At 39.0% G+C, this 17,690-nt stretch overlaps 1 protein-coding gene across 17 annotated transcripts in view; it reads left to right on the forward strand.

Moving 5' to 3' along the window:
• nrxn2a (neurexin 2a) overlaps positions 1–17,690 on the forward strand; it is a 316,441-nt gene that overhangs the window by 153,836 nt on the left and 144,915 nt on the right. For all 17 annotated transcript variants that reach the window (XM_057359543.1, XM_057359544.1, XM_057359542.1 and 14 more), the window contains 2 exons: positions 49–222; positions 1,329–1,451. In XM_057359543.1, the coding sequence (XP_057215526.1) occupies positions 49–222; positions 1,329–1,451 (297 nt within the window). The remainder of the gene's footprint in view (positions 1–48; positions 223–1,328; positions 1,452–17,690) is intronic.

Below are 17,690 nucleotides of genomic sequence, written 5' to 3' on the forward strand. Positions count from 1 at the left end.
GTTTTGAAGGCCGATAACCGTGAGCGCTTGTTTGTGTGTGTTGAGCAGGAGAGCTGTACGTTGGAGGCGTGGGGAAGAGCATGTACAACAGTCTGCCCAAGCTCATAGCATCTCGGGATGGGTACCAGGGCTGCCTGGCGTCAGTTGATCTGAACGGCAGACTGCCCGACCTCATCGCTGATGCTCTGCACCGGGTGGGTCAGGTGGAGAGAGGATGTGAAGGTCAGTCCACTATCAAGTTTCAATAGTTATAGTACAGTATAACAGCATACATGCTTTACTCAGAATGCATCACAAACACATGCAGTAGAAAACGTACAAAAATCACTCCTGTTATAGTCAAATACTTTCTATTTTTATTTAAATACTTGATACATATTTTCTATTTTTGTTCCGCTACACATTTTCTTTGAATTTTCTTGTCTGTCTGCAATAAAATTATTTACGTATGTTTTGTTTGCTGAATTTTATTAGTTAAAATTTCCGACAGATGAAAGCCAGCCAATATGGGTCTTGTCTAGTTGAATTTATCTTCTGTGTATAACCGTATGTACAGAATATATGCATTTGTAGTCATAAATTGTAATAAAATATTAGTTTCACACTGATCGATTTGGATTGTAAATAAACTGTATTTTTGAAATAATTAAACACTTTTGTGTTGTTGACAAGCTCTTTTAAAAATTTTTTGTTGTTTAATATTTGTTTAATATTTTAACCCACAGACAAACATGAAGTATGACCTTTTTGAAATTTTGTTTATTTGACATTTTTATTATTTTAGCTTTAATTCTTAGTTTTTCATGTTCATTTTTAGCCATTTTGTTTTGTGCTTTCGTCATATTGCAATGTAAGCTTATTTTTATTTTAAGCTTAAGTTAGCTTTAGTTGGTTATGTACAGTTCATAGTTTTAGTGCCTCAACTTCAACTTTTTTCAGTTTATTGCTGAGTAACATTTCGTTCAGTTCATTTTATTCATTTTTGTTTGGTTTAAATAATACTTAAACTATGTCTACACCGCACGTGACAGACGCGACACGAAAAACCCATTAAGAACAAGCCGTTTGTCGTGTCGCGTCCGTCACGTCACGTCACGTCCACACCGTATCCAGTGTGGACAAAACCAAAACTGATTATGGGTTCTAATGCGTTCCGTTATCTTTTGTCGTGCCATGCCACATCCGGTGTAGACTGATATTTTATTTTAATAAACAGAAATGTTTAAGTCGTTTTAGTTTTAGTAAACTATAATAACCTTTTTATTGATTTATTTATAAAGAAATCATGTCATGTAGTTCTGCATCTTTACGGTTCCCGTTTGTTTAAGCCGGCCCTGGCACTACCTGCATGGAGGACTCGTGCTCCAATCAGGGAGTGTGTCTGCAGCAGTGGGAGGGGTTTACCTGCGACTGCACCATGACGACATTCGGAGGTCCCCTCTGCAGTGACCGTGAGTAGCACGCTGCTCTTTCCTCAGGATTAAAGGGATTTAGAAAGGAGGGTTTTTTTAACCACATTAATAAGCCATTCAGGACTTCTCTTATGATAAGATCAGAGGTAAGCGCCTCGTGCCGCATTGCAGTCTATTAAACATGCCGATAAGGCAGAACACCTTCATTAGTGAAGACCACAAGATAATGTTCATATAGAGCAAGAAATGGTTCAGATGACCCTAAACCGACAGCAGAAGGAAATTTGTGTTTAGCTTGGGGGTGGAACCGTGGGTTTTTATTATCAGTGATACTCCACACACAATAAAACATCTAACATTCCTTACCGTACACTCGCTCACAAGACTGGTTTTGTTTGCTTTGAGAATATCTCCATATTCTGACAATATCGCTCTGGAGAGCGGCCTAATGAGCTAAATGAAGATAAATACTGTAGGGTTAGCTCGCCTAAATGTTCAGATAGCAAGACAATAGCAGGTGCGTGTGTTTTGAACTGAGTCTTTATTAAACAGCTGGAGAGATTTAACCAAGCCGTTTCATTTAGCTGAATTAATTTTTAGATTTTATTGTGTAGATATCAAATTATATTTAATTTTACCCAATCAAAAGACACAGCATGTAATGGACCTCTGTCTGATTGGAATCATTAAGTGTTTGCACTGCTTGACTTTAATCTGTTCTCTTGTAACAGGGTGTTATTCTTATTATCTACTGTATGTTGACTTGTTGTTCATCAAAGCGCTTTTGCCGGGGTGGGGTTGACATTAAATTGGGAACTAAAATTGGGTCCACTTGCTAAACACCTATAACCAGTGAAAATTGGCTTTGACATGTACACTCACCTAAAGGATTATTAGGAACACCTGTTCAATTTCTCATTAATGCAATTATCTAATCAACCAATCACATGGCAGTTGCTTCAATGCATTTAGGGGTGTGGTCCTGGTCAAGACAATCTCCTGAACTCCAAACTGAATGTCAGAATGGGAAAGAAAGGTGATTTAAGCAATTTTGAGCGTGGCATGGTTGTTGGTGCCAGACGGGCCGGTCTGAGTATTTCACAATCTGCTCAGTTACTGGGATTTTCACGCACAACCATTTCTAGGGTTTACAAAGAATGGTGTGAAAAGGGAAAAACATCCAGTATGCGGCAGTCCTGTGGGCGAAAATGCCTTGTTGATGCTAGAGGTCAGAGGAGAATGGGCCGACTGATTCAAGCTGATAGAAGAGCAACTTTGACTGAAATAACCACTCGTTACAACCGAGGTATGCAGCAAAGCATTTGTGAAGCCACAACACGCACAACCTTGAGGCAGATGGGCTACAACAGCAGAAGACCCCACCGGGTACCACTCATCTCCACTACAAATAGGAAAAAGAGGCTACAATTTGCACGAGCTCACCAAAATTGGACAGTTGAAGACTGGAAAAATGTTGCCTGGTCTGATGAGTCTCGATTTCTGTTGAGACATTCAAATGGTAGAGTCAGAATTTGGCGTAAACAGAATGAGAACATGGATCCATCATGCCTTGTTACCACTGTGCAGGCTGGTGGTGGTGGTGTAATGGTGTGGGGGATGTTTTCTTGGCACACTTTAGGCCCCTTAGTGCCAATTGGGCATCGTTTAAATGCCACGGCCTACCTGAGCATTGTTTCTGACCATGTCCATCCCTTTATGACCACCATGTACCCATCCTCTAATGGCTACTTCCAGCAGGATAATGCACCATGTCACAAAGCTCGAATCATTTCAAATTGGTTTCTTGAACATGACAATGAGTTCACTGTACTAGAATGGCCCCCACAGTCACCAGATCTCAACCCGATAGAACATCTTTGGGATGTGGTGGAACGGGAGCTTCGTGCCCTGGATGTGCATCCCACAAATCTCCATCAACTGCAAGATGCTATCCTATCAATATGGGCCAACATTTCTAAAGAATGCTTTCAGCACCTTGTTGAATCAATGCCACGTAGAATTAAGGCAGTTCTGAAGGCGAAAGGGGGTCAAACACCGTATTAGTATGGTGTTCCTAATAATCCTTTAGGTGAGTGTATATTAGACAGAATCTTTCTTCAGTTTACCAATTTTAGTCATTTTATTGGGAACATTATATGCTTGGCAAACTCTTAGTATGGTAGTCTGTATGTGTGATCCAATTCAAAGACATCTACAAGAAACCCTCTCTTACTCACCATTTCTGCGTCTTCTAACTTTTTCTTGGGGAATGTACCCTCATAGCATTTCTAAAATGATTACATTTTCCCCCTCAATTCTCCATGTAGGGAAACATATAGTATGTGAAATATATCTACAGTACATTAAGGCGGCGAAAACAAATTATTAGAAACAACATCACGATGAGTCTTCGCTTTCATGTGAGATGTTGAGTTTTACCAAGAGGCTCATCCATTGGCAAACATATATATTTCAACATAAAAAAACGACTTCAAAATGCAGATACAGGGCCATAAGAGATATATGAGTACATTTTCTCAGTGGTATGAATGCAATTATTTACAAAACTGGATCACAGATACATTTCTCTAGTTCTAGTCTCCTTTCACACTGAAACTTGGCAGCCAACGATAAAGGAAGAGTTTGCATAAGGCATGAAATATTCATTTTGCTTGATTATTAACACAAGCACCAGAAGTGACCATTACATGAGCTGCAGATGTAAACATTTGCAAAGTTTATCGTGCATGACCTGTAACGGCGTGAAGTTTGTCGATGCAGCAGATCTGTGGCCGTGAGATACCTTCCGCACTACTAATTCAATTAGCGCTTTTTACAATTATGTCACAGCGCTGGATACCTGCGACACTGTAAAGCATCTCAGCCGGTTATTAAAGTGATAATGAAGACAGGAAAATGATTGTGTTGAGTTATACTGTAGACATTGTAGCTTTTCACAGAGCACTTTAAGTCCAGATAGAGCAGCGAGTCCTGCTGGGAAGCTACTTGAGCAGGTTTGGAAAGATCGTGATTATTAGATAATTCTATAAACGTATATTACAAGAACAAATGAACTGAAGTGACATGATTTTTAGCTTCTTTTTAACAAAACAGAACATTGTGTAATGTGTTTTTGATGAAGTTTGGTGGAAGTATCTTCATGTGTTATTTGATTCTGTTCTGTCATAATGTAGATTTTTGATTGATTTTTAATTCGATTGCTTAAAGTTGACCAATATTACCAATATTAAAAATACTAATAATATTAAAGGGAAAGTTCACCAAAAAAAGTAACATTCTTTCATCATTTACTCAGCCTTATGTCATTACAAATCTGTAAAACTTTTTTCTTCTGCAGAACACAAAATAAGAAACCTATGCAACCAAACAACGTTGGCCCGTGTTAAATTAATTACATTTACTGAAAAAACTGTGCAAAACTTGCGCAAATAAAACAACAAAAAAAATTGTGCAAAAACTTAAGTAAAATATATTTATATTTTATATTTATAAAATATAATATATATTTATAAGAACAGTGTGCAAAAACTTGCGAAAATAACACAAAAAGTAAGTAAATCCTACTAGTTGTTTTTTCAGTCTGAGACAATTATGTTTATACATGGTAAGTAAAAATATATTTTTTTTTATTTAAGTCACTGAAATTAGGTCAGAAGACATATACTCATACACAAGGGTTATGTTCACAAGTGAACTTTCCCTTTAATACTACTAATATTTATACTAATACTAATAATAAAATATAAGCAGGCCTAGATGGAATCTATAATTGAATTCTGAAGCAATACCTTATAAAACATTTAAAACACAGCTGAGAGTACTTAAACTTTTATTGGTGGCTTCGAGTTTAGTAAATTAGCCTAAAACTTTCTTCAAATTTGTAAATGACAGAAATCAAATTTAGATGTTTACGCATTTTTGGTTTGTGGGTAAATAAAAGAGCTGTGAAGCCTAATTGATAGCGGTTTGGTGGGAGACAAAGAATGAATTATGACAGAAAAAATCAATGCTTTTTTGCAGAGAATGCCATGAAAACATTTTACAAACACACTATAACAAAGAAAAAAAAACATACTTCATTTTGTTATTTTTACAAGTTTATCTAAATGAAACCAAACCGTTGGGTGAGAATTGACCAATGAAATGTTTTCGGAGCACTTTAGTGTGGGATTAGAGCTTTCTGATGTGATTTAGTCCACCCTGCTAATACTCAATTACCTACATAGCCCTAAATCAATAAACACACAATTATTCTTTAACACTCCTCCAAAACCCTCATGTCCTTCAATTTACGTATCGCAAGTCTTTCTGCTGTTTGTCGCATTTGAATATCAACCGTGCTTCTCTTAAACCGACAGCAGGAACATGTTCATCTGCGGAGAGGGCTGCAGGTGTGAAGTGTAAAACAATCCTTCAGAAGTCATTTTCACGAGATCGACGTGAAATCCGGCTACAGCCACAGAGCTACAGGTCTTTATTAATGCATGACTCATCCTCTTCCTCAAACAGTGGGATGGGGGACACGCTCAAGCCTTCATCCTGTCCCCAAAACACACACACACTCGTACATTTTTTTTCAAAGGGTGATTTTACCCGACAGCAGACATATGGGGAGAATAATTTCAGTTGACCTCAGTAATTAGCGTCGATTATTTAGGAATATCATTATCACAAATTATGCCTTCCGCTTGGCTGACATCTCACACGTTCACCACGACTTTATATGGTGGCCCTTATCGGAAGGCTTTCTTTTAACTGTGAATGCAGGAAGCTACACACAAGATCTTTTACAGACGTTACCTACAAACCCGCTAAATGTCGAGCCGGTTTTTTCAGTGTACCGCATGTGTCTCATGTTGTACGACACCATATGGAAGTGCGGGGATCTGTGTTTCATACTTTGATTTCGTGTGACCTGCCACATCCATCACTAGAGGTCTAATTAAATGGCCTGTAATGTGTTACCTGTTCCGAGTCCCGTCCAAGGACACGGAGGGCTGACGTCTGAGGGTCTTATGGGATTGCTATTTCCTACTTCCTTTGTTCATTCAGGGTTCTCTCCATTCCTCTCTACCTCACATCAGAGCCTCTAGCCGTAACCATTAAATTAAATAGATGCTGCACTTTCATGTCTGCTGTTTTGCCTTGCAGCCTTGGACTCTGGTCACCTTTCTGTGCAAGCATCTGCTCAGCCAACCATAAATGTTACATAGACGGTTGTCCCGTGCCCTGCGCTTAAAATGCACTGCGTGCACCTCACAGGAGTAATTGTTTTTGTTGGGCAAAAGTTAAAACTCTTGTACAGGCACTATTTTTTACAGGTGCTGTACCCAGTTATCTTTTCTTGCTTGAAAAGGTTTCAGAGCTGAAGAATATGAATATTGACTTTTCTCTTTTTTTGCAACCTCTTTGGTTTCATAATGTTAGATGTTTGTAGGTTTAAAAATATCAGGAAAATTGTACAACGTTGAAAAATATTTATAGTCACTTATTAATGACTTAAAGGGACAGTTCACCCCAAAATAAATCATCATCATCGTCATCATTAACTCATTCTCTTGTGATTTTAAACCCGTATGACTTTCTTTCTTTTGCAGAACAGGAAAGAGATATTTTGAAGAAAGTTTGTAACCGAACAACGGCGGTTTCCATTGACTTCTATTGTATGGACACAAAACCAATGCAAGTCAAAGGGCACTGCTGTTGTTCGGTTACCAACATTCTTCAAAATATCACCTTTTGTTTTCTGCAGAAGAAAGAAAGTCATACAGGTTTGAAATGAGAAGAGAGTGAGTAAGTGATGGCAGAATTTTCATTTTGGGGTGATCTAGCCCTTTAAAGTACTAATGTTAGCGTCAGATAAGATTTCTTCATCAATCAATCTTCCTTTTTTAAGAAAATGTATACTTTTTGATGTCAATAATGTTATATGATGGCTTGCCCTCAATGATAAACTCTATGAATCACTACCTTTGATTTATTTTCTTGGTGCATTTCATTGATTTACTGATATTTAAAGTGTCCGAGTACTGTATTGTGTTTCACGCTCCACAAGTAACAGAAAACTGTGTTAAATTGAAGCAGCGGCATTAACACCGGGCGTGTGGTCACCTTACAAATTAATGCTTCATGATGACATTTCCTGAAACCCGATAGGTCATCAGGGTCAGTTAAACAGACTCCTTTCTCCCTTATTGGTGGACTGTGTGGCCATTTCATCCTGTAGGGGGTTTTACCGTTGGGACACGCTTCAGCAGGCGTCAGTATATGAAAATGACATACATACTGCAGGTCAACAAGGGCAAGACCTAACCCGGGAAGTAAAATCCTATAATTACGACAGCAATGGATTGACATAAGCAGTTTTTCATATTGATTATTGAAAATGGTTTCATGAATGATGGATGGCTTTCTGAATTATGCCCTTTGAGTTCAGACTGTACCGTATTTTGACTTACGAAATAAGCACCTGGAGTTGAAGAGTATGTGGAGCTGAAGGGCTGATGTGTTTTAAGCGAAATGGCTGATCTGAGAACTACGAGTTTTGTATTGACATCTGGAAACAATGCAGTCTGACTGGAGACTGTGTGAGCGGAAGCCGAAAGCGGGAAACTGTAAATGCTTGTTCACTCTTCGCTATAAAGTACAATTCATCCTTGAAAAATGCTGAAACTGGTCCACTGTGTTAAGAAAGGCGGGATATATTTTTCGTGAATTGTTTTCATTATTGGGCATATTCTTTAAATGAAAGGTGAACTAGGACCACAATTTTAACCCGAGCTTTTGTTATATAAGAGGGAATCTTATTCAAGCGAACATCCTGTAAGTGTTAGACCTGACAAAGCCCTTGTTACTGAAATAACAACTGTTGACACCAGGCTCAGCGAACGGCAGGTCCTGGAATGCACCTGTCATAGATAGGTTGAACACCGCCTCCACAGAAGAATATCAACGCCTACTTCTCGAGCCCCGCCCACTGGTTCGCACATGACAGTACTGAACACAAGCTGCACGGAACCAGATAGAGCGAGTGTAAGCATCATGCCGTTAAAGATCTCAAAATATTGTGCAGTGCCTGGTTGTGGAAGAACACAGTCGCTGCATAACCGTCCTTCAGATTCCGACAGTAGGAATGCGTGAAGTTCATTTTTAAAGACGTTCCCGCTCACGTGGGGAAAACATTGAGCGTTTGTTCGCTTCATTTCAACGCAGATTCCTTGATCAAGTCTTTGTGGAGAGACTAAACTTAAAAAGCAGTGCTGTGCCGTCAATATTGGATCCGATAGGAATGGCGCAGCAATCTTATGCGAGTAAAACATATTTGTACTATGCGTCACTATTGCTTCGTTAGAGATCGCTTGATATGCCCTGATAGTATCACCTGGGGACCTCTAGTCATTTGTAATAATTGTAATCGTCATCTCTGTGATTTGGCGGGCTCATATATCATATTTTTATCCACCGTTTGCGAATAATTTAGGCTGTTTTGAAGTCTTTTGTTATTATTTCTGGTGCTGGGTCATTTTGGCCGGGAGTCTACCGTTTGTTTATTTATCATGAAAACTATAACATTTTATACTCGCGATCGCTGTGATCTTCTGTCCGGTTCGCGGGTCTTAAATGCTGACATGTACGGTCATATATCACTAAACACCATACAACTATAGGCTATACAAACTATACGCAAAACTTTGCCATCACATCCGGGAAATAAGTCCGTAAATTTGAGTAAAATACGTTACGTAACGTTACGTGTCTAACCAAATTCACAGAAGGCTCCAACTAAGTCAACTACACAAGCTTCTATCCAATCATAGCAGTGTGCGTTTACTTCCAAGTCTTCTATGCGGCCCGCCCTTAAAAACCGAGCGTTTCTCCAGCCGGCCTCAAAACCAGGGTAGAAAATAGCCTATTACTTATTGATTTTGATGTTTTCGAATGTAAAAACCACGCGAACGTCATAAGTAGACATCAGACAATAGTATAAAACAATAAAAACGGCCAGTTCACTGCACCTTTAAAGGTGAAATTTGTAGGATTAAGGAGGATGCTTTGACAGAAATGCAATATAATATACATAACTATGTCTTCAGAGGTGTATAAAGACCTTACATTATAAAGCGTTACGTTTTTATTACCTTAGAATGAGCTATTTCTATCTACATACACTGCGGGTGTATGAAGCCCTAAACGGACAAACTGCTCTACAGAGCGCGTCTCGTCTCCTTAAAAAAAGTAGCAAAAATGTGAACGATATTTGTTCTGCGAAGCCACCGTAGTGCTTTGAAAGAGAGCGGTGAAGTGAGCCGTTAGTTGCAATTCGCAATCTCACCGCTAGATGCCACTAAAATCTCCACATTGCACCTTTAAGGCTAGTACTATTGATATACAAGGCCAGTTTTTGACCATTTTTAGATGGTTTTTGCCATAGGCCTGCTGGTTTGGCAGAGTAGACTGGTAATAAAATAGTGCATTTTAAGTACAAAATATATTCTTACATCTACAATGATGCATTTAGCAGACGGTGTTGTTGTTTTAGTGCATTAAAGTGTATGTAAGAATATAAATATGAGAATATACAAATGTAAATATTTGATCATTGTGCGTGTTCCATGGGAATAATCTGCAGTGTTGTGTATAGCTGATTTGCCATTGCATGTTTATATCACTAATATATACTGTATTGAGCATCAGCCCCTGGCTCTTTTGATATTAGCATCGACCATTGAAAACCCATAGAAGTCGACCACTAATTAAGATCAATCTGTTTGTTTTGTATCCTGTACTTTCTTTCAGGAAATATTTCGAATTAAACTCCGTCAACAAAATGTGTGGCGTCATGTTGATTACGCTGAAAATCATTTCAATGCGCGAAGCGAAAAATTGTGGTTACAGTAACACACTTAATGAAACTACACAACGCCATCAACACTAAGGGTTAAAAGCTAAAATGAGAAAATAACATTGTTCAAGCACTCGCATGAATAATTCAGTAAAATCCTGTTTATGATCTGAGACGTAAAATTGTCTAAATTGTCTGTGTTGAGGTGGGACTATTTTTCTAAGTGGATGAACTTCAGTGTATTATCAGTGTAATTCCTGTGGATATTCATCATGACAATGAAAGATTGCCTTTAACTTTATGCAGACGAGGTCAGTAAACAATTCAATCACATTAGCCTCATTCCAACACTATATTGCGTAAGTCTTGTGGCTATACTTTTAAAGTGGCGTGCATTTGAATATGACCCTGTGACCTGTCATAGCAAGTGCTTTACTCTAATCATTTTTCCTAAAGGGATCAGTAAATGATGTTTCTTGACATTGTTCTTTCGATTGAGCTTAACTACTCTTTATGTTCTCAGTCTTGCTTGTATTTTCTCTCTGTCTATGTGTGGCTCACACGCGCCCAGACTTTAACAGCCTCTGCCCTGCAGTCCTGGCAAACACTCCCTCAATATGACATGGTGGCAGGCCCCAAGGTGCTGGCTGCCGGTCCGACTGCTGATCGCTTCATTAGAGAGCAAACAAAGCGTGAATGTCTTGTAATTGTATAGCAGCACTCGCCTGGCCCTAAAAAACTAGAGACGCTATATAATAAGATATTAAGAGGAGATTGAAAGGTCACCCCCTGTCCAGAAACAGGAAGGGATGGAGTAATTGGAGGGAGAAAGACAGCGCTTTGTGGTAAAATGTCAACATAAAGGATGCCGGGGACGAGCTGTAATCAGGGATCTGTGCACCACGTTTCTCCTCGGCTTTTAAGCCGGGTTTACCACACTGTGCGATTTTTATTTTTTCATTTATCTATGCACTATGAGTGTTGCTTGTCAGATGGCGCGATATGACAGATATGATACACACTGTGTGTCTTTTATGTCAGGCGATATACATCTTTGGGCCTCGGTCACGATTGACGGCATCGACTGGGCGTTTTACATCATTAATCGCGTCACGTTCTGACATTCTCGTTGACACGTGAAATTGAAATGGTACTGCACAAACTCCAGCAAGCCCTCGTGCGAATGTTTTTGGCTGGGAATGACAAAAAAGCGAATCCACGCTGGTTGAAAAATGGGGAATTTGTGAAGTGCTGTGAATTTTGATAGCGTGATCATAACATGAATGGAATGCCAATTAACAAGATATTTATGATGCGTATCATATAGACAATCTCACACACACTAGGAGCTCTAGCACACACACTTCATCAAATGCTGTGCTCTGATTGGTTCATCAGACGGCCGCCACAGGAACAGTAGCGCACGCGCCATCAATCGCAGCGCTCTCATTGGCTGTTCACTGGCACTGTGGTGGTTGTGATTAAAATTTCAGACACGGTTAAAAGTTCACCGGAGGATGGGATTCGGCGTGCACGTCACACTTAGCAGTCCTGAGATGAAAATCATCATTCCCAGTACAGTACGCCCGGCTTTAGACAACTACAGGCTGAGATGTACTTGCTGCTGCTTTTGGAAATGTCACCGAGTGAATGACATGGGAGAGTAGAGCCTGACAGAATTAGGACAAATTTAAGAAGGTTTACCAGAAGCTGCACCCTCTCATTCTCATGCTTTTAGTGCGTTGGCATCGATTGAGACACATTCACTGCAGGAGGGAGGAGATTGAACCGGCCTTCAGTTCATCACAGCAGGATATTTGCAAACATCCTCAAACATAAGACCTAGGGACACATGACACTGTAGCTTCATTATGTCCTTTGTAGTTTTAAGCCGGTAACATGCCGCCTTACAGTTACAGGCCATTTATACATTTGTGTTCTGCAAAACGCTGATCATATCTGGCAACTTCCATGACAATATTGATTCATCTACTGTATGACTTCCAATTAAATGCTCTCTAGAATAAAAACATTCAGTTTCAATAGAAATACACAGAAAACAACACTGAGCTCATTAAATGATTTCACGGGCTCTTTGTAATATTCTACATTCCCGTGAGTGGGTAACGGTGCTGTGAAGCTACCGGCTGGATTCAGGTGATATTTTCTGTTTTCAAAGTGACGCGTGGAGTCACAGCAAACATCGTGCGCTTTGAGGTTCGCCTTTGTGTTATGCTAGATAGATTTGTGCGAATTGGAAGACTTCTGCTTCATCTGTCTGTCACGCCGCACATTATGCTGTTTCCAATACACACGGTTGCGACAAGAAATAACAGGCAGCAAACAAGAGCAATGATTACACCGTTTGAAAAGGCGAGAGGCAACGCGAGCGACAAGCAAATAAATGATATTTATACATGCACCGCTAACGTCCGACCACTTCTGTTGAGGTTTTTTCCCTCGCAGCTCGCGCCGGGAGCCGAGTAATTACACGGGGTGTATGAATATGTCCAAAAGCACCTTAGTGAGCAGCTTTCAGAATGGCTGGTTTTCTAAGGGTGGCTTGGATTCAGAGCATCCACTGTATAGAGGGGATATCAGAGGGGGGTGATGGTGGACTTTAGGAGAAAAGGTGTTTCTAATATACAGTAAGTGTTACACAAATGTCTGTAAAGACTGAATTTTGTAAGTCAATAGGATAGATTTTTCAGCTGATATGTGGGTAGGGGACTAATAAAGAGTACATGTGTGCTATGGTGTGACATAGCAAAAATGTTGAAAAAAAATGAACAATGAAGATAAATATCTTATGCTGTTTTATTATGAATATAATTTGTAATAAATAAATTGCGCATTGGGCGTTCTTCCGCGCAAGTTGAAAAATGTCAACTCAAGCGAGAAATTTGACAACAACACCTACTGTTTGACACATCCGGACAAGTGAAGACACTCCCACTTCGCGTTTGCTGTGAACACAGCATACTGTATATAGGATGAGATATAGAAAACATGTAAACAACTTGTTTAGAAAGAAACAGTGGCAAGATGTTATGTATCATCACTTTAAATATCTTAATCATGTTATTCACCACAACGTTTTGTCTATTGAACTACTTTTAACTGTGTATTCATCATTCATCATATCATTAACTGATATATGTGAAATATTGAATATAAATCTGTTTTGTACTTTTTAATGTACCGTTAACCACAATAACAGAGGTGGTAAAATTGATGCCCACATGATAAATCAAAGTTCATCACAAGTGTCCTTTCCATAGTCCGTTATCAATACTTTTACAGGGATCACAGTGGTGTAGACAAAAATACAAAACAACATTAAGGTAACACATGTGACAGGAAAATAATGGTAGAAACATGAGTTAAACAAAGAAATGTAACATTAAACACCCTGATGTGCATAACCGATAACACATATATGTAGCATGATTATGTAAATGATATATCATCGAGTGGGAAGAGTCACACAGGGAATTAAGTGATTTCAAAATTCTCCTGTTTGTATATAAATCCTTGAATAATCTTGCTCCTGTCTACCTCGGCCAATTACTCCACAGTTACACCCCGTCTAGATGTCTACGGTCTGGCGACCAGGCTTTACTGGTTGTCCCCCATGTTAGGCTAAAACGGAGAGGGGAGCGTGCGTTTGCTGTGGTTGGGCCCCGTCTCTGGAACTCTCTCCCCTTACAGATTAGAATGGCCCCCTCTGTGTCTGTTTTTAAGTCTCTGCTAAAAACCTATTTGCTTTCTTTAGCCTTTTAAGTACTGGACTTGGGTATCTGTTAAAATGCTATTGTGCCTTAAATTTCATTTAAATGTGAATTTTCCTAAGTGTGCTTTGCTTGGTGTTCTTCTGTCAAGCACTTTGGTCAGTCAAGTGGACTTTAACTTTTGCAGTGTAATTTTTATCTTCCTTGTCATCGTATGAATTCAATTTAAGTTTACCTTATGCTAACATATTAAGCCAGTGTCATCACGTGTCATTCACTGGACTAAACAGTTTTGTGTGTGTGTGTTATTCACCGCAACTCCCAAGTGACTTTGTATAACTCGCCTTATTTCTAAACCCCTGGTCTAAAGGGTGTTATTGTGAGACAATTACGACACGCAATAACTGTATTTGTTTTGTTTCCTTGTGAAACCCTGTTGTCAAGGCTTGTGTGTGAATTCCATGAATTACATTGAGCTGCTTGACACAAGCTCTCCCGCTTCGCCAATTATCAGATTTGGCTTTTTAAATTTGCCTTGGCTTTTAGTGACCTTTGGGAGACCTGTCACGAGGGTGATTAGCCTGCTCATTAAATCACACAGACTGGAATGTTCTACTGCAGACGTGGGTCAGCGTTTACATTGTTAGCTTTTCTGATATGCTGTTTTAAAACTCACCACCACTGTCTGCCATAGTGTGTTGTGGTTAGCGGGGCGTTGCTTTGCGGTTGCTAGGGTGTTCTGAGTGGTTGCTAGGGTGATTTGGGAGATAAGAGAGCACCTTCAAACAGTATTTTGGTCTTCAGAAATGGGTCAGGTCAAAGTATGCCTACAATATCTGGAGAAAGCAGCGCGTTTGCATTCGCATCCATCTCAAAGACAGTTGTGTTCTCTTTCCCATCTAATCTCTGTTTCTATCTCTTCTTCCAGTAACTTTCCTAGTCAGCCCATAACCATATTTGTTTAGTGCTGGCAGACCAAATAAATCAACTTATACTGGCAAAACATAGTATGAGCTTGTGCTGAATCTGTTTTTTAATAGCTTCGCCATCCTCACGCTCAGCTTGAAGGTGCTGGAGCTCCATACGTGGTGCATTTGTAGAATTACATGGACGATTTCTCGTAAATTCGCAGTAAGAACTTTTTTCATTCGGCTTCATGATTGAAACTTGTTAGCAATAACAGTCTCTCTCCAAGGGAGTGAATTCATTTGCTTTTTTCCACCGTCTCGCTCTCTTTATTCTGATTCTTGGCTTTGAGTGTTTATTTTCTCATTAGCAATCCACTAGCTGCACTTTTTTGATTTATTGAGCTGGCTCAATCAGGAGAAGACAAATTCATTTAAAATTTGCTGCGACCTACAAAAAAATCTGTTTTTTTTCTTCATGCTGATGCGTTGTGCTCGTAGCTATCATCATCAGACTGCAACCAGAACGCTTTGATTCCATTGTGTTTCTAGGACAGCGTCATGTAGTTTTTCTTAAAACAGATTTTGCAGGATTGGATTGAAAAAAATCTTGTTTTTAAATGCCTTTTAAACAAAGATAACTTTATATTAAGTTAAATTATGAAATTAATAATAAACATTAATATTTCAAACATTTCTTTTTTAATATTTTTAATATTTTTCTATTTTAATACAATATTTTAATAATGTAAAAGTAATATTTTAATATTTCAAAACTTTAACAGATTATTTTCAATAAAAGTCGGCAGGTTTTCCCTATTAGATATGTACTGTATATTTGACTTCCTGGATCGATGCGGACTCTATCCAAGTGAGATTTCCAAGTCTCACGAGAGTAATTCATGATCCCGGAGCAGTCGCAGTTCTGTGATGTCATACGCTATCTGCGCAGCCTGCGTGTGCTGCAAGATGTCGAATGCGTGCTTACGTGGTAGGCCTTCAATGAGGCTGCTGCTGACAGTACAATAGTAAATTGAGAGAGATTAATTTTGAGTGACAGTAAAACTGACCAATCATATCATCTTTCTAAATGAGCACGCTTTGTTTTCGCTAATTTTAAGGCGATTTCCACCATCTGGGGGGTTGTTTGCCAGCAGTCTCGTAAAACGTTATGGGAATAGAAACTAGATAGATAACTTTGTTATCAAGTCTCAGAAAAAAAGTGGAAATCTAATAAACGTTGTTCAAAACAACAAAAGGAAGACTTTGTTGTCAAGTAATTTGATAATCAAATTGTAAATTATTTATGATTTATTAGGCCGCCGTGCCTCAATTCATTCTGGTTGCTGATGTGCACAGTTGTGTATGTTGATTAGCTTTATTTGAGACGAGTGATTGCTATGGTCAGTCTTAAATTTACCAGAAATCATTTTGCATATTTGCTGTTATTCTGCATAACAGTGACATTTTATCCAATAAATGGTAAATTTACCACGATCAGTTCCATACGTTTAGTTCACTGTACCAGTTCAATATTAAGATTTATTATAATCATAGTTTATTCGTTAGTGAATCTCTGTTTACTGTTTGCTAATGTAGCGGTTTTCTTTGCTGAGAGCGCTCTCATGTGGTGTCGCTTTTGAAACTGGCATTGAGTATGTTAGTCTGTGTTGTGAGGCAGTGTCTGTCGTGTGTGTGCAACCCAGAGCATGCCGATCATAATGCATACGTGTAATAATGATTTGTATTTGATTTTTACGCTTGTTTATTTGGTGATAACTCTCTGTGCTGTTTGGCTTGTTGCGTTTCAAGTACGATGCGCAAGTACAGTATGTATGGGCACTTTTATAGGAAAGCACAGTAAGGTACAATACCTAATTATTGGTATTATACTGTCGTAATTGTGTGTTGGGGGGGGGCAAGGTTCGAAAGTCACGATTCGCTACTAATACGGTGTAGTTGCAATTTAGTGTATTAGAAAAATTCTCTGCCATAAGACTTTATAGGAGACTTTGTAGACATTATAATTCAGGTACATTCTCTGAAAACTTAATTTCTCTGAAATCTTCATTTCAAGAGATCATAAAGTTGAAATTGTTCCAGCACAGTCATGCACTGCGAATGGAGAAAGGAAAATCCCAATGGGAAAACGAATCCCAGCACATTTACAAACATTTCCACATTGCTGTTTCAAAGCCCTTTCTGTTATGATTCTGATGGTAACATTTGAAGCGCCGTCTTTGATGTCACCTATAACTATAACATTCGGCAGTCAGCCTGCGATGTCATCAAGCGAGCGGCAGCTCTTTAATGACCCTCAATGCATCATTTCCTCCCACAAAAACATAATAATGAGACACACTCATGTGCGCACGCGGCTAATGACCTTCAAGTGCAAGTCACATTCACAACAACGCTGCATATGTCACCAACTTAAACCTTGAGAAATGTAATAACGTCTCCGAAACAGAGCGTTGGCACAGCAGCAGAGGATGTGGAGCATCTAAATGTGTGTCAGAGAGCTTTCGTTGTCAACGCCTGGAAAAGCATAATAGCTTTTTGCGTTGTGTCATATTTTTTAGATTTTGCATTTCAGTTACTGGTATGGATTTTTATGATAAAAGGCATTCGAAAAACACTGTACTGGACCAGTGACGGGCAAATGTCATGTGATAACTTTGATGAAAATTTCTGACATTTTAATCAAATGTAACAGAATTATATTGCATCCGCATGTATTTTGCATAAATACTAGGTAAAGTGCTGTCTTTTGGCATCA

The sequence above is a fragment of the Triplophysa rosa genome, linkage group LG19 (assembly GCF_024868665.1).
Source record: "Triplophysa rosa linkage group LG19, Trosa_1v2, whole genome shotgun sequence".
Taxonomy (NCBI): domain Eukaryota; kingdom Metazoa; phylum Chordata; class Actinopteri; order Cypriniformes; family Nemacheilidae; genus Triplophysa; species Triplophysa rosa.